At 40.4% G+C, this 16518-nt stretch overlaps 4 protein-coding genes across 5 annotated transcripts; 2 read left to right on the top strand and 2 right to left on the bottom strand.

The window, feature by feature from the left end:
- Positions 1 to 1012: 1012 nt before the first annotated feature.
- LOC135485460 (deubiquitinase DESI2-like) lies at positions 1013 to 6616 on the bottom strand. The gene is made up of 6 exons (XM_064767483.1): positions 6452 to 6616; positions 5753 to 6010; positions 5432 to 5504; positions 5168 to 5261; positions 4481 to 4622; positions 1013 to 4226 (listed from the first exon to the last, which is right to left on the bottom strand). Exons 2-6 carry the CDS (start codon positions 5864 to 5866, stop codon positions 4059 to 4061), a joined length of 591 nt encoding a protein of 196 aa, XP_064623553.1. The 5' UTR covers positions 5867 to 6010; positions 6452 to 6616; the 3' UTR covers positions 1013 to 4058.
- A 369-nt stretch (positions 6617 to 6985) lies between these two features.
- Positions 6986 to 10088, top strand: LOC135485457 (galactosylgalactosylxylosylprotein 3-beta-glucuronosyltransferase 3-like). Of its 2 annotated transcripts, none has more exons than XM_064767475.1 (5): positions 6986 to 7261; positions 7702 to 8279; positions 8530 to 8616; positions 8815 to 9018; positions 9240 to 10088. In XM_064767475.1, the coding sequence occupies exons 1-5, from the start codon at positions 7180 to 7182 to the stop codon at positions 9339 to 9341; spliced, it is 1053 nt and encodes a 350-aa protein (XP_064623545.1). In that variant the 5' UTR covers positions 6986 to 7179; the 3' UTR covers positions 9342 to 10088. The 2 variants fall into 2 exon arrangements, with proteins under 2 accessions (XP_064623545.1, XP_064623547.1); XM_064767477.1 differs by lacking the exon at positions 6986 to 7261 and adding an exon at positions 7343 to 7561.
- LOC135485459 (poly [ADP-ribose] polymerase tankyrase-2-like) lies at positions 10066 to 12406 on the bottom strand. The gene is made up of 2 exons (XM_064767482.1): positions 12269 to 12406; positions 10066 to 11576 (listed from the first exon to the last, which is right to left on the bottom strand). Exon 2 carries the CDS (start codon positions 11572 to 11574, stop codon positions 10660 to 10662), a length of 915 nt encoding a protein of 304 aa, XP_064623552.1. The 5' UTR covers positions 11575 to 11576; positions 12269 to 12406; the 3' UTR covers positions 10066 to 10659.
- Positions 12407 to 13385: 979 nt separating this feature from the next.
- On the top strand, positions 13386 to 15702 carry LOC135485418 (uncharacterized). Its single transcript, XM_064767417.1, has 3 exons — positions 13386 to 13565; positions 13800 to 14066; positions 14551 to 15702. Exons 1-3 carry the CDS (start codon positions 13502 to 13504, stop codon positions 14802 to 14804), a joined length of 585 nt encoding a protein of 194 aa, XP_064623487.1. The 5' UTR covers positions 13386 to 13501; the 3' UTR covers positions 14805 to 15702.
- Positions 15703 to 16518: the final 816 nt, after the last annotated feature.

Here is a 16518-nt window from a genome sequence, read left to right as displayed (position 1 = left end):
AGGGAAATGATAATGGGAATCCCTCATCCTATATATACCCTTTAAATGAAGTATAAGACCATTTGAGCACAACCATTCACATGATAATGGTTACCAATCTGGGCGTCTCGCAAGATAATTTTAAACTGCTCCGACACAAGTCCGTGATTTGATACTTCTGTCCCCACGCTGCCAACGTCATGCCTTCTTTCTCCGAATAGATGACAGCGCTACACTTGCTTTTTGAAATCCAGCAAGAATCTAACCCGGCCAGTGATTAGTGGTGACCCGCACACGAGCAATCTTACCAAACTCATGAGGGCGATAATCAATCAATGTAAAAGTTAGGCCAGCTGTACCGGTAAAAAGTCCCACGGCCTTCAACCTTCAATCGACGGAACTGAAGGGAGGGCAAGGACTCGAAAGCAAATGATTGCACCGACATTCGACTCTGACGGAGGCAGTCATTTCCCGACTAAAAGACTTCAGAGGGCGAAATGTCACAACCGGTCCTGATGAACCATAGCAAACGTCATGTCCACTCCGGACGCAGTGGACCGGCTGATCGTTGCTCACTCTAAGGAGACCAAAGTCGGATGACGCGATGGGCTGCCCAGGGAGTCTAACATCAGGCAGTGATGAGGACTACATGCATGTATATGTCATCGTCGGTTGCTGTTACGATTCGACCTGTAATGACCGTTGCGAAGATTGGTATAGCCTGCATTTCATTCGTCCTGTCCACGGACGGACCTTAGGAGAGAACAACTCCATGCGACCTGGACATTATTCATTCTGTCTTAATACGGTAGATAGCAAGTCCCTGGTTGCGACGGAGGGGTATACCCATGTCCGTCTGGTAAAGGTTTCAATCTTTTACTGGCATGACTGGTTGGTGACACCTACCATCTTGAAAAACCAGCTGGAACAATCTAAACCAAAGATTGAAAACAACCAGGGGAAGAGGGGAACCGCAGCAGTACTGATAACCAGCTGGAAGAGTGGAATGATAGGAGTGCTGATTACAAGTCAATTTCGGTTTCATTTTAGACTTCAAGTTTATTATACAATGTACATGTATTCAGTACAGACTACTCCACTTGATAAGAAAATATTCCGATTATATCAAATTTTCCAAATCCCAAAGATACTAGTAAGGTAATGTACCTAGACTTGACCAGAGGTAAAGGATTAAAAATCTAACCCTAAACCATAAAGTTTTTATACAAACATGCAATATTCTGTGTAGACTCTATTTGGCCGGTTTTGGCAAGTCTGTTTCACATAGGCCTATTACACATAATACAAGCCTTTTGTACAGGCACCCTTCAACCAGCTAAATAGTTTCAGCACAGTATTCTCTTCTACATGCACAGCAATTTCACAGAGTTACTGATATGTCATGTTGATCTTTCTGCGATACTGACCCACACCACCGATAAATCGGCATGTTGATATGTAGGACCTATCAAGCTGGATTTTCTTGGCTGAAGAAGAGTCTGTTCATGAATATTTTCTGACCTCTATTAAAAACACCCTCTATACAGGAACTCTGAAGCTACACATTTCACCTGCTGAGATGAGTTGAGAAAGAACCAGGTAGAAATTAGTTACCTCATCCCTCTTTCCGATCTTGAAGAGGCCCAATTCTTAATTACAACAGGACCTCTCAGCTAAGACCTCTGCTAACAGGATGCTCTCTAAATCAAGAACACTGGTTATGGTTCCAAATAAGTCATTCCATTGAATATGACCATTATAATTAGGAGACCTACTCTATTAGTGACATCTTCTGTCAGTCCCCAAGGGTGTCCTAAATAGAGAGGTTTGACTGTCGTATTGCCGATCCTGCAGGGTCATATTTGCAGTTACATATTCTGCAGGGTCATATTTGTAGTTCTAGATCCTGCACAGTCTGATTCGTAGTTTTAGATCCTGAAGGGTTTGATTTGTAGTTTCAGATCCTGTAGGGTCAGATTTGTAGTTCTAGATCCTGCAGGGTCAGATTTGTAGTTAAAGATCCTGCAGGGTCAGATTTGTAGTTATAGATCCTGCAGGGTCAGATTTGTAGTTTCAGATCCTGTAGGGTCTGATTCGTAGTTTTAGATCCTGCAGGGTCTGATTTGTAGTTTCAGATCATGCAGGGTCAAATTTGTAGTTATAGATCCTGCAGGGTCGATTTGTAGTTTCAGATCCTGCCTTCAGATCCTGCCAAACATCAACAAGTGACTAGACATGCACTTGGGAGGAAACTATTGCTCTTATACCTAAGTTGCCTTTACATATAAACACTGTGCTATTCACGCTGGAAATTTCACACCAAAGGAAGGAACACAAAATCAGAATTACTCAAAACAAGGACTTGCTTCAGCCTTTTTGTCCTTAGTAACCGACCTAAACTTTAACCTTCGTCTCCTTCTCCAATAATTAATAATAAATACAGTACATTTAATAATACATCAATTAGTTTTCCTTTTTTATAACCACATAGTAGATGTTATTATAAAACATTAACATATCTAATTTTAGTATTGACGACCATGCAAGTTTCTTCTATAATTAATTGAAATCCTGGACTAACAGGCATGATATGGTAGGACAAAACAACAAGATGATTCTCTGAGAGTTTGGAGGAAGATGGACTAATACCAAAGGCCGCATCAAAACATTCCCGATGGAACCTCTACCAAAACTTTTAAATCATGCAAGAGGATGTTGCCCCGTGAGTGTGATCATGTTTGTAGACACTGTTGTGGGCTGTCAGAGTAGAAAAGACATTTTTTATTTCTGAAGTTCCAAATTCTTGGTCTTTATCAATTCTTGCCATTACTGACGCTGTTCAAGTACACTGTGCATATAACAATGTAACACTGTGCAAATTATGATGTTTTTAACTTAACCCTCATATCGTGGGGGTGCATGATTATCACCAACTCTTCTTTGGTATTAAAATCTAAAAGACAAAATCCAAATGTTTTTCCAAACCATGATACTTTTGATATCCATAAGTTCAACTTTTGCTATCCTGACCAACAAGAAATGCAAAACATGCGGCCTAAAGTTGAACAGAGATTTATATCTAAACCCAACGTTCTGAACACCATGAGATGAAACTATGTGATGAAACGATGGACTAATTACAGTCTAAAATTAATCTATCTTTTGATCCCAAACACTGACAGTACAGAACACATGTTTCAATTTCAAAATGAGTTAACCAAGTGGTGGAGAGGGGCAGAACAATCCCCACCCATAAAAACATCCCATCTGAGACAGGCCAAACAGACCCTATAAATATACACCCATATAGATCAAGTACATTTAATCAACACTACAGATTTGTCAGACAAAACAACACTAAATGAAGATATTGCTGTTTTTGACGATAGAAATATAAACCACAGCTCTTATTTGCCTTGTGTTTGAATTTCACCTCCCTTAAAGGTTCTGGTGCAACATTTCTGATGCTGATCAAGCACACAATGGGAAAGGATCATGAAGAAAATGTGTTGTTTAAAAATGGTACTGCTGTTTACCAACAACCTGCTCTAATGATCCATCCATTGAACAAGAAGACCAGAAGAATACTGAGAGGGTAAAGTTAAAACTTGGTGGCTTCATTCATCACTCATACACGCCTAGACACGCATAGGAAATCAACTCCAATTTCATCACCACTTCAAATTTAATTGCCCACAGAAAATATCAACCCCAGGAAGTATGTTGCATTTTAATATACAAGTGCATGCAATTCTTATTTTGTGAGACACTCACTCCTCAGAAATCTACTATACAAAATTGCAAGAATTTACCTTGCAAACCAAGAACTTACTCAATTTTACAAGAACCTACTTTGTAAAATCCAAACATTTACTAAATGCAATATGTCTCTGTGAAAAATACATGTGGTAAATAGCAAAAGGTTAACAACCTCATTTTTGTTTAAGTACTTACTCGCTGAAACCATGACTGTTTACAAGCTCAACTGACCTTTGATGAGAAATGAAAGACCAGAGCTTCAGAGGAGGAGTTTAGCTAATGTACATTTGTACACATTATAACCATTGAGCTAACCTATGTTAAAGTCCTGTTCCATCAGGCCTAGCGGCAGTGGTGTCTCTGATAACTGTCTGTAAAGCTACGGGAGTTAGCCATTCCTTTGGTATCGCCTTCTCTATGAATGGTATACATGAGCTAACGTACGCTAACCTATTCACCCAACTTGGAAGCTCTTTTCCACAGAGAATCTGCCAAGAAACAAAAAGAAAATTTATTTTAAAATCTTTTTAACGTATATTGTATTTGAGGGCCTTGTAGAGCCTCAGAGACTGACTTGTGGTCTTTGACATCCAAGATTGCCAGGATTGCAAATTTCGGCTCATTTTCAGTATTCCCGCTGAAAGGAGATGGTAGCATTTTCATATCCCTCAAAAATGGATGCCAAGTGAGGCTTTGTGCAGGGGCTGGGAAAATATCACTTTAACAGAGATAACTGACTTACCTGTACTAAGGCTGAGGTGAAATGATTACAATTTTTGTTCAACAAATGATATTGGTCTCCCCGATACTCCTTCCCAAATTGATCCACCAAGGTACGGATATCGGCCGGCGAGAAATCAGTGGTTCCCACTTGTATTGATGTTCTGAATGTCAATGAAAAGAATATCAGTATTGAGACAACAACACCATCTTTATTATTCGCAATCTTTACACCAGCGATCGTGAAATGGCATTTCACAGTGAGTGCATTGGAAAAATGATACAGACCGGATGCCTTTAACAACCCCGAGACAACATATGTTCAGGGAGTGTCTTGTTTGAATGGAAAGTGCCAGGTGTTCAAGTCATTCAAGCCCTTTATGATTGCCTAATTTGACTGATTGACAGTAGAGCTAATATTGATTGATTGAGAGGGCTTGTTTATGTAATGTGAATGAAGCCAAAGACATCATGTGGCATGCAGCCCTCAAATAGTTTCCTCAGGATGTTATTGCTTGTCAGTTCTACACTGGGAAGAGAATTTTTGATAATGGTACGAGCATAGGTACACCTAAATTTTCTTGAGTGGGGGGGGGGGCCTTAACTGCACTTCATGTTCAAAGCTCTTCTGGTTAAGACTAAGACAGCAATATCTATCATTCTAGCAATGATCATCAAAAGGATGTCATCTTATCTTCAGATTACTTACTTGAATTTGAAATGCTCTCCCAAATCTTCTGCATCTTTCGGCTCTATTTCAAAGATTCCACTGAACGGGAACGGGTGTCCTCCGTAGGCATATTCTGAAGTCAAAAAGCAAAACGAGGATGACAATCTCTGCTGACTAACGCAAAACTTTAAACTTCATCCACAGTGGTGTGATTCCCTTCGCCCAGTCTGCAACATGATAGCAATATTTAGACATGTACTGTAAGTCGTTTCAAACACACAATCAGTCGTGCGTAGAACATACCTATGCCATATATTTCAACTCCTGAGTGAAAAACGCCAAAGCCCAAGGTAGATGTGTATTCATTGATCCAATACTGAAAGCGAAAGAGGAAGGTGATTTAGTTGTTTTTCAAAAGAGAGCTTACCAGCAGGTAAAAGTTGAGCAACGCCCCTGAACTTTTGATATAGTAATAGATTCATCTCATGTCCGACATACATTTGGTGCCAGTTGTCAGGAATTCACATCACCACCCTTCTTCTGGTATTAAACTGAACATTGACTTTTGAAGGGCAAGTGGACAGTAAGGAAAACCAGTTCTGTTTGACAAGATCTTCTCCTTACCATATCGTAGACATTGACGATGACTGATTCTGAACCCATCTTTCCCTTTGTTGCTACACCCTCCTCGTCCGCGAGAGTTGGCAGGACACAACTTCCGAATATACGCTCAACCATGAATCACCAAGTATCACAATTCTTGAATGAAGGGCCAAAGGATTATAGGCCATCAAGATGTCTTTGAACTGTCAATAATCAAATTAATTCTTCCGGAGTCGCATATATCCAGACTGGTTTATGGAAATGTAGGTTCCCCACTTCCTGAAATAAAAAAATGAGTCAATATCTGCATCGACAGTTACTTCATGTCTAAAATGTCAGATGTCAAGCGATTCCTAAGCTTAGCTGAAAGATCCCGAGTCTGATAGTCCAGCATACAAGATTTTCAGGAACTTGATGGAATGACGTTGCAAAAACAATGCTGGGAGTGGGAAGGGACTGGTCGCAGGCAAATTCATGACGTAAGACAGTGGAGAACAGAACCCACAACAAGAAAATTAGCCACCTAGGTCTAAATCGCTGTAGTGACCAAACATGATGGCCGGCCTGTAAAAATATGCTCACCCAAGCAAGACACCATTACGAATTGATGTATGCTTCTATAGTGTACATACAGTACAGAGAATGTACTGGCAGCTTTTTCAGAAGAGAATTTTTTTTACCATCCAAAAGATTACATGTTCGATGCAAAAATCAACCTACAACTAAGCTGGAGGGAGGTAGATCTCAAGTTGGATCTCTTGTGAGGACTCATCTTTCACTTTTTCGCCCAATCATGGTTAAATTTCGAGTAAATTAGATGACAAATTTGTAAGAAAATGAAAACAAGTAGGCTCTCGTGAAATACGTCATTTCCTCGCAGTAAGCGATGACGGCACCCGATGACGTCATTCTTGGGAATAGATAAGCAGCTGGAAGAGTCGACTCGCCTGCCAAGCTACACTCCGGACGCAGTGGACCGGCCTCATTTTCCACCAAGAGGAAGGACGATCTGGATGACGAAATTGACTGCATAGGAATGGTGGCCTATGCTGGTTATCAGTATCCAGACGTAATCAGTGGTTTTGAATATACTTTCAAACGTATACGATGTAGGAGTAGCAAAAACCTGTATCTCAGGATGGTATCGGTCCGTTGGCCTCTTATTGCTGGTTATAGTTAATGTTGCATAGATATAGCCTACATGTACACGTACTTACATTATCAATCCAGGCTAATATGGGTTTGAAAGACAGAGATATAAAACCAATTTTACAGTTATATTGATGCTAACTTTGTAAAACTCTGCCCTATTTTGGCTAATTTTTATTACTTTTTTCTACGAAAATATTTTACGGTACATGCAAGGACATGGTTTGGGTTGTTTTATCTTCCATTTCTAATGATGTGTTGACTTTTCTCTTTTTGTTCGACGATATTCTTTAATAATAATGAGATTACGCCTTGGTTCCTTGCTCTATTTATGTCTCAGTGGGATGCTATTCCTTCTGCTTTATACCCTTTACAAATCTGGTAAGACTTTGCTAGAATTTACCGGTAACTTTGTTTGGAATGCGAGATCAGATATACACTGACTACAGATTTGAGAGTCATGGTTCCTTGCTCTATTTGTGTGTTCTTTATAGTAATACCTCCATGGATTGCTGTACTGCCTTCTGCCTAGCTCAAAGCTGAACTGGACTCGGGACTGGAGGTCTTATCAACATGAAAATGTCTGGGTACTTGTGTAATGGAGAGTGGCCTCCTTGGACTGTTGGCACAAGTCCTATTGCAGATGATGATGCTAGTGGCACCTCCATGGGCACAGCAAAGGTAAAGGTTAAGCTACATGTTGTGATGGATAGTTTGATAAAGATGCATTGCTTTTGATCAATGCTCTTGAACCTTAGTCCTGATTTTGTTGAAAGAAAAATGTCCCCTCTTTTAATAGATCCATGAAATTTGTTTTCTAGGAACATTCTGTCCCGAGGAGCCATTGCTAATCCGTCCACACGGCCATAGCATCGACGACATTTCGATTAAACAACATCACCGTGAGAGAGACCTACAGCAAATGGAGACAAACTTGAAGGTCTGGGAGAAAAAACTCAAATTGGTTGAAAAAAATCTACGGATTGCATATCCTCGGTTGTTCTCCTCGGTTTATTCTCGGTCGCATACAAATCTTCCTTTTATATATGGAGTCACTCCAACATATGCAAGGCCAGTGCAAAAGGCTGAACTTGTAAGACTTTGTCAAACGTTCCTTTATGTGCAAAACTTTCATTGGATAATTGTTGAGGATTCCCCCCACAAAACACAACTAGTGACAAATTTTCTTGCAAACTGTGGGGTAAAATATACTCATCTGAGTGCAGAAACCCCAGCTAGTTACAGATTAGCAGAAAAAGATCCCAACTGGTTGAAACCAAAGGGGACGTTACAGCGCAACTTTGCGCTGGATTGGCTCAGGAAAAATAGGAGTGGTCAGGGTGGTGTGGTGTATTTTGCGGATGATGATAACACCTACAGTTTGGAAATCTTCGAAGAGGTGAGTGGTGTATTGAAACATGAAAAAAATTAGCTGGCAAGTGTATGACATCTTTTTTTGTGAATGTTGGCAGCGCTGTGAACTTCATTGCAATTTCAACTAGGTTATCTTTTGACATTAAAGCTCAAGTTATTCCATTTCATGATTTGGTTCAGACTATGAAAATATGTTGGGATGATAATATAAATGTCATGTACAAATCATAATATCAAGACTCATTTGTGTAAGAGATTGCCTTTTTGTTTTTCAGATGAGATATACCAATAAAGTGTCATGTTGGCCAGTCGGTCTTGTGGGTGGTCTGAAGTTTGAAAGACCAATCACAAAAAATGGAAAGGTAAATACTGTTTGTTTTGAGAATATTGAATAAAATATGATATGTGGAGATTTGAATTTGTCTTTTGCAGAACGCTGGATTAAAACGCATGTTGCAATATCACTGCAAAAAAAAAATGGCAGCGAATATTTCTGGGTTTACCGTAAGTTGACCAAGTTGTCTCTTCAGGTGATTAGATGCTGATTGTGGTATTTTCAGGTGGTTTCTTGGTATACTTTCTGGAAGCCTAACCGTCCGTTCCCCATGGATATGGCTGGCTTTGCTATCAATCTCCAAGTCCTTCTTGACATTCCCGAAGCTAAGTTTGACCTCAGAGTACAACGAGGCTATCAGGAAACTTCACTGCTCAAGAAAATTATCACAATGGAGGAACTTGAGCCAAAGGCAGACAGTTGTACAAAGGTAATGAAACACTTTTATGGCATAAAAAAATTAAGAAGGTAGTGATAAACTGAGCAGATTCCATGTGTCAAACCAGGGCCTGAACAACTTTGCAGTGTATTTCTGCTCATTGCCAGAAATTCAAAATCGTCCAACCCTTCTTGTAGAATTGTTGCTCAGACCAGCAGCTGTCTCTTCTTCCAGGGATCAATATCTCACCTTTTCCTCTGAAATATTTTCAGGTACTAGTCTGGCACACACGGACAGAAAAAGCCAAACTTAAGAATGAGAAGAAACTGCTAGACATGGGCCGTCCACAGTCTGACCCTAGTATAGAGGTGTGAAAAGATCTGATTGCATAATTGTACTGAAACACCCTGGAGAATCAATTCCCCAGTTCGAGCAGTTTTTCTAACTTAATTGCAAGGCTGGCCTGTCCTGGGACAGGTTGGTTTAGTAAATTTACAAATACCCAAGATTAAGATTAGATTTTCGGTCAGTTGGGGAACTGATTCTGCAGAGTGTGAAAGGAATTTTGTTCCATGTGCAGCTGAGAAATGTTTGTTTTGTGTAGTGAAATTTTAGTTTTACATCAACCTTTTTGTTGGCTAAGTCGTATGAATGTCAGAAAAATCAAAAATTATGCAATTCCTGGAAAATCTAATTTATAGTGAATAATTAATCATGGAAGATTTTGAAAATCAAATCTAATCGGTTAAAGATTTATAAAGCTCTCTTGCTAAGTAAGTTCTTTGTCTATTCAATTTTCACCGCTTTTTCCTCTCCTTGTTTAAAGGTTTTCTGTATTCTAAATAACAAAATTTTCATACGGATGATTCTCCATGACAAGCTAATTGGTTATCTACTACTAAGCGTGTGATGTTTCTCTTGATGATATCTTAAATACTCTTGATGTATTATCTAATGCTGTTATCTTGTCTTATATATAAATGTATAATCATTGTTAAAGGTGAATATATATATGACTGTTGAACTTATGTATCTCATGCACTAAAAGTGCTTCTGTCCTAAAAGAAATATATTTTTGTACTCAGCACGGGTGTATATGTTATAAATATCAAAAATGTAAATTAAAATTTTGTCTTATTTGAATATAATTGCTGTTACCAGCAGCATGCCTCTTTTCATCAGATGGATAGCTGGATAGACTCTGTAGATAATTAATCATGGCGGATGTTGGGACAATGTCACAACCTGTCTCGGAATACTGACCATAGCTTATAAGGGACATTGACACAAGCTGTCTTTGAATGCTGACTGTAGCTTGTAAGGGACAATGGCGCAACCTGTCTCTCTGAATACTGAACATTGCTTATAAGGGACAATGTCACAACATGTCTCTGGATATTCACCATAGCCTGTAGGGGACAACGGCACAACCTGTCTCTCTCTGAATACTGAATACTAGTATTGTCTCAAGGAACAATGTCACAACATGTCTCTGAATAATCACCATAGCTTGTGAGGGCCATTGACACAACCGGTCTCTGAATAATGACCATAGCTTGTAAGTGACAACGTTACAACATGTCTCTGACCATTGTCCAAAACGTCCCAACCTGCATCTGAATACTGACTATACGTTTTAAGAGACCATAACACTAACTGTCTCTGAATACTGACCATACGTTAGAAGCAATGTCACAACCTGTCTCTAAACTGACCTGATATAAACCTGTGTAAAATATAGTCCTTGATAAGTCTTGGAAGTGGAAGTTCTTCTACTTCCTTTGGATATGATCCAATTGTCTGTTTGATTGTTTTCCTGCAAAGAACCTGCAAGCTCCTTGGGGTCCTTGCCTCCCTCACCAGCCACCTTGTTAGGGATGTGCCAGTGTGGGGTAAAGATGTTGGAAAGTTACCCTTGGGAATCCAGTGTTCTTTGGATAAGTCGTAACCAGAATCAACAAGGTAATACACAATGTTCTGGGCCTCTGGAAGGAATGGAGTGAGCCCTAAAACGTCATATAGGGGTGATCTTGGAAATGCTTCGCAATCATCACCTACGGAACAGGAATCTTGTGTGTCCTCATGACTTGAAATAGCACCATATTGCGTCAATAATCTTACTATGTCGAAATTGCCAACCTTGCAGGCATCCCAGAGCGGTGTGGTTGATACCCTGTTCCTGACGTTGGGATTCGCACCATGTTTAAGCAACTGTTCCACTGCATGTTTATTTCCATGACAAGCAGCATAGTGTAATGGACGGTCACCGTCTTCGTCAGCTTTGTTGACTTCACTGATACATGTACCAAGCCCAAAAAAGTAGTCAAGAATCTCATTTTGGTTTCTGGTATTCTTGGTTGCCAAAGAAAGAGGCGAGATTGAATCTGCATCAATAAGAAATGCCGAGGCCCAAGCATTAACCAAGTCCTTGCAAGTGTCTATCACTCCTCTCTCTGTGGCTATGTGTAAAGGAGTGTATCGAATTCCATCGATGTGGTACTCTTCGAGAATTGTCGCTCCAGCTTTGATAAGCTTCCTTGCTCCCTTCACATCGCCGGCATAAATTGCGCATAACAGGGGAATGATGTGGACGTCGTGTTGTGCCATTTCTGAAAAGATGGAAGAGTTCAGAAGGTACTGGTCATTGTTACACTCCGAACGCAGTTGACCGGCCTCGTCCTGTCGCCATCAAGGAAAGACGATTCTAAACTGTTTCGTCGTTATAAGATCAAACCACTCTATCATATAGCCTACGCTGTCGCAATGTTGCAATTCAGTCCACATTATCAACTTTGGATGTGTCACGTCTTTTCGGGCGTCTTTCTTCTTGTCGATCGAAAGATATCAGGATATTGACGTCCGATTTGCGATGTCCGCTGACAGGCAAGAGAGTTGCTTAAAATGTGTAAACTCGGCTTTTCCCACGCCTGTCGCGACATTCTCACGACAATAGGGCACTTACTGTCGCCGAAGTTGTATGGTTGGTCTGATTTGTCGCTGCCACATTCGTCAGCGGTATCTAATAGTGATCATGTATCAGTGATACTATCATGGCTATGCGGAGTCTGGATTGTGATCTAATCGGCCTAAAAGTGTCCCTTAATATTACTTGTAAAAAAGTATCGTCGTAGGGTGATCTTAGGTATAATCAAGCACAGAAGTTTGCAATGATGAAAGTAGACGCCGTAATATTCAGGATTTTGAATGAACGGCGGCTCAAAGGCGTGTATAGTATAGGGTGTCGCGGATGTCATTGTTGGCGCGTTAGAGAGTCATTGTATGCGCTAGTAAAATGACTTACCGTTACTTTCTCTGTTAGTGGCTTCATATAGTTATCTTATGAAAGCAAGGCGAATACTAAAACTGTTAAACCTTTCGCGCAGTTCGAAGATCTGTTATGCAATTCCCTTGCTGACCTAGTGAACTTCCGCGTTCGGAAATCCGAAGTAGTAATAGGCCTACCGTCAAGATATTTATATATATGTATATATCATTCGGTGGTGCCCATACTATCAAAAATATATAAGCTCGCCTTTTATAATTCTAGCGTTATTATGAATAATTACTGAACCGCGGCGTGGCCTGTAATACCAGGTAACGATATAACAAAAAATGGCCCATAAAGTTTAGGCCCTACTGGGGAAAACCAGAAACAAAAGCCCTATGAATAAATTCTTTTCAGCCAAATTCGGGTCGCAATTGCACAATGGGGAGTTTTCGCAAATCCACCGAAACGCTAACGTGAACGCCTGTCCCCCATTGTTTGACCTCCTGTAAACGAAGGCGAACTTTGGGATAGGCGTTCACGTCACGTGGACGTTTCGGGGCTTTGTGAAAACTCCCTATTGAAGAATGAGGGATAATCAATATTTAGCTTCGAATAAAGAAGGCCGTTAAAGGGGGTACGCCGGCGGGTCGTGTTCATTTTATTTCTGATGGTAGCTCAGTGAAATAGAACATAGTGCAAGTAATGTGCATTCAAATTCGCTGGAACTTGGTATTTGTGTACCTGCCTGATGACTGAACCGCACATTGTTGAAATTGATATTCTGTGCGTATTAACACAATTAGAAATTTTCAAAATCTATTTCAATTTTTAATATTTTGAACGAACAGAGTAGGCCTGTAGTGTTTCTATTTCATAGTGTTTCAATTTTGAGCAAATTGTTGATTGAGTAATTGTTTTGCATCATAGATGATTATTTACATTTTTAATTTAGCAAATGGTCATTAGTTGATTAATTCCTGCAGCGCGAGGCGTTTGAGTCTTTTTCAATTACTCCATGGTTACAATACCTGACCTCACTAAGTTTTTATACATAATATATCATATGATGATAAAACTACATTTTATGTAAATTAAATTTCATGCAGCTTTTAAATTGTGTCAAAGTGATTGTTGGAGTTAGTAGCACAGCGCTTCTTTCCAATATTCTACAAAAAAAATGTAACGCGTCCCAGGAATAGAATTAGTATAAAAGGCAGATTTTCAACTTTAATCATTATTACATCTTCGAGAAATCAACATTGATCCATGGCATGGCAAGTTCTGGCGAGTGTTTGCATGTTGGGATCTCTCATGCAAACCACTGTTGATGGTAAGTGCACATTTTGTCCACATTTAGCTATTTCATTATGTATCTATGCTTGCTATTATGAAGACAAAGAAGTATCCGTAAGTACGCGTAAACGAGTTAGCAGAGGACCTTAATGTTTCGTCGGGGGCCCCGGCGGCGCCGATTGCGAAACCTGCCTAGTCTTGGAGCGACGAGGATATGCGTCGTCCGGAGTGTATGTAACTTTTCCTGGATATTTATGATTTTGATTTCCAGGCAAAGTTTGTGGTGATGACCTTGCAAGGTATGCCTTCACCGTTCTCGCCGACAAGTTTATCTTAAAAAACAATTACCAGATTACAGAAGAAAAGACTGAGGAGGAGTGCATGGTGATTTGTGCAAAGGCGACCTGGGATTGCAGAAGTTTTGATTATTCTATTATGTCAAGGCGATGTTACTTGCAAAAGGTGACAATGCAGTCACCTGGTGCCGTCTTGAAGGAATATAAGGGTCGTTTTGAATTCCGCCAAGTTCATTGTGAGGGTAAGTTAGGTTTGATAGACACTGGCCACCTTTCGTTCCAGGTCTGCATGAAAAGAATATTTTACGGGTTGGTCCATCTGCCCCCCCCGCGCCTAATATGGCCCTGGATCATTGGCTCTGGCTATCTTATTGACCTTTCCTTGACCTTAGAGGACCACCAATTCTTAGGAATGTATGTCAACCTGGTAATTAACCATTCACGGTTCTGAAAATTTTGCGTCTAAAAATGTCCAGACGCTTTGACGCAAAGTTTTCAGTACCGTATATGGGTTGCGGGCACCACCATTTTGTATGGTGTAACTGTTAAGCTTAGACAACCTAAATCTCAGAAAAATTTGCCATAATAGTTCGACGCTTGATATAGCGCCGATACCAGTGAGGATTCTCCGTGAGATTCGTCCTCCGTTTCACGGAGCCCCTCTGTCTGAGGAGCGCACGCGGCGTGTTTAGAGGGTTCTTTACATTTATGCTTTGTTAATTTCAGTCACATATTTAAGAAGCCCTTCTTCATCTCCAGTCGACATTCACCAGCCTGCAAACTTCAAACTTGAGGTTCTGCCCAGCGGAATGAAGACGTACAAGTATGGCGTCGCTACTGAAAACGCTTGGAACGGTGCACTTAAGGACGTAAACTCTTGCGCGGTAAAGTGTTCGAAATTTGTAAATGAGAAAGGAAACTGTATGAAATTTACATTCAGCATAGATGATTCTAAGTGCTATCTTTTCAATGCAGCATAAGCCTGATTGGCGGAGGAGCCGAAGGGGAAAGGCGCGACAGTCGTGCTGGATCTGTCTTCCCCAAACATGCCGACGAAAGAAGACGTATAGAGACAACTTGTTCAGGGAGACGAAAGCGCGTTTACCTCTTGACGCGTATCGGATGGAATTCACCTGGGTGCCACCTGTGGTCAACCCTTAATGTATTCATGCGTTTGCGGCACCAAGTAATTTAGATTGTTGTTAAGCTATTTGGACTACCCCTCTCTACTCATATGATATATTGTGCTTACTTGTCGGTTACTGGGAATAAGGACGGCCATGATGAGTACCCAATACTTGACAACTATGTACCTTGGACAACATTAGGACCCTTCCGTTCTTGGCAGAATTTTTATCTCATCAGGACCCTTTCATAAAGACAGGTTCAAGGACCCTATATAGCAACACCAGTAGCATAATTGAAGTAGCTCATGTACTGGAGGTGTCTGATGTACCTGGGAAGGACCATTCCGTCCTTGGCAGAACACCCTTGAAGACAGGTTCAGGTACCCAATATATACTGAAGCCTACTTGGAGTAGCTCATGAACTTGGACAACAACACAACCATTCTGTCCTTGGCAGAACTTCTCTTTCACTGTGCTCTTGAAGACAGGCCCATCTACCCTATTTGGCAACTTATGTAGCATATTTGAAGTAGCTGGCTTTTTTTACCCGAGGTACCTCATGTACCTAAGGTTTGGACAGCAACAGGGTCTTCGTTCTTAGTAGAACTATCTCACTGTGCTCTTCAAGAGAAGCCCAAATACCATACTTAGCAACTCAAGCAGCCAACTTGAAGCATCCTGAGATTCAGGTTTTTCCCTCATCACTGGTTATGCAAGGATGACTTGAATTAAGTCCAGAGAGTTGATCAAATTGCAAAGATGTTTACATTTTAAGTTATGTTGTAATAAAAAATAAGAAGAAAAGAACAACTTAAATACAAACACACTCTTTTATTTCCATCAACCCAGGAGGCACATTGGGCAGAATTACAGCATTCCAATTACTGACAATTGACACTGGAGAACAGAGGGTTAACCTTTACAAAACTTAGTACCCTGAGGATGCCAATTCTGCCTACTGAGGGCGACTGTGACCTCTTGAAATATCCACCATGAGACAGATTAAGGGCATCAGCATATTGCCCCTTTGGGCAGATATTTTAAGGGGTGGCATAGTTTGGCCCCAGGTGGTAAAGTAAGCATGCTTTCTGGTACAGCTAAGAAGACAGATGTGCGTATCAGGAGTCATGAAATCAACACTTATGTTGCATGTCTTAGCAGTGGATAAACTTCGTTAGCCTACAAATCAAATTGCACACTGTGACCTTTGAAATCATGGCCAAGGTTAACTTATTTCTTGTCTTTTTACTAAGAATGAAGGGATCATATTATGCATCTGTGACATGAATTTGGATCACTATGTTTACTTCCAATGAGAGACTTACTTTAAAAAACACCTTTGACAGTGTAACATCCACAATAATGGTGTATTTATTCAGCCACTAGTGACAGGGCCCCTCTTACACCACCATTGCCCAAATTTAATGACAAAATGATGCAAAGAAGAAACTTAACATTAAAGATAACTAATCCTCTCTTCTGCATCTTGAAACTCTTTAACAGTGAAACGCTAAACAAGAACACCAATAACAAACAGACAGTCAATTGTTGAAGGGTGTAAAACACA

Source organism: Lineus longissimus, chromosome 3, assembly GCF_910592395.1.
Source record: "Lineus longissimus chromosome 3, tnLinLong1.2, whole genome shotgun sequence".
Taxonomy (NCBI): Eukaryota; Metazoa; Nemertea; class Pilidiophora; order Heteronemertea; family Lineidae; genus Lineus; species Lineus longissimus.
The sequence above is the reverse complement of the archived record's forward strand: the minus strand, read 5'-3'. Positions and strand labels throughout refer to the sequence as shown.

What these genes read in the sequence shown, in the direction of transcription:
- LOC135485460 (XM_064767483.1), bottom strand. Translation starts at nt 5,866, where the DNA reads ATGGTTGAGCGTATATTCGGAAGTTGTGTCCTGCCAACTCTCGCGGAC. An exon ending in TCGTCAATGTCTACGATATG is followed by an intron (nt 5,505 to 5,752) that starts GTAAGGAGAAGA and finishes TTTCGCTTTCAG; the next exon opens with TATTGGATCAATGAATACAC. An exon ending in AGTTGAAATATATGGCATAG is followed by an intron (nt 5,262 to 5,431) that starts GTATGTTCTACG and finishes TTTTGACTTCAG; the next exon opens with AATATGCCTACGGAGGACAC.
- LOC135485457 (XM_064767475.1), top strand. Translation starts at nt 7,180, where the DNA reads ATGAGATTACGCCTTGGTTCCTTGCTCTATTTATGTCTCAGTGGGATG. An exon ending in GTTTGGAAATCTTCGAAGAG is followed by an intron (nt 8,280 to 8,529) that starts GTGAGTGGTGTA and finishes TTTGTTTTTCAG; the next exon opens with ATGAGATATACCAATAAAGT. An exon ending in CAATCACAAAAAATGGAAAG is followed by an intron (nt 8,617 to 8,814) that starts GTAAATACTGTT and finishes TGGTATTTTCAG; the next exon opens with GTGGTTTCTTGGTATACTTT.
- LOC135485459 (XM_064767482.1), bottom strand. Translation starts at nt 11,574, where the DNA reads ATGGCACAACACGACGTCCACATCATTCCCCTGTTATGCGCAATTTAT.
- LOC135485418 (XM_064767417.1), top strand. Translation starts at nt 13,502, where the DNA reads ATGGCATGGCAAGTTCTGGCGAGTGTTTGCATGTTGGGATCTCTCATG. An exon ending in CATGCAAACCACTGTTGATG is followed by an intron (nt 13,566 to 13,799) that starts GTAAGTGCACAT and finishes TTTGATTTCCAG; the next exon opens with GCAAAGTTTGTGGTGATGAC. An exon ending in CCGCCAAGTTCATTGTGAGG is followed by an intron (nt 14,067 to 14,550) that starts GTAAGTTAGGTT and finishes TGTTAATTTCAG; the next exon opens with TCACATATTTAAGAAGCCCT.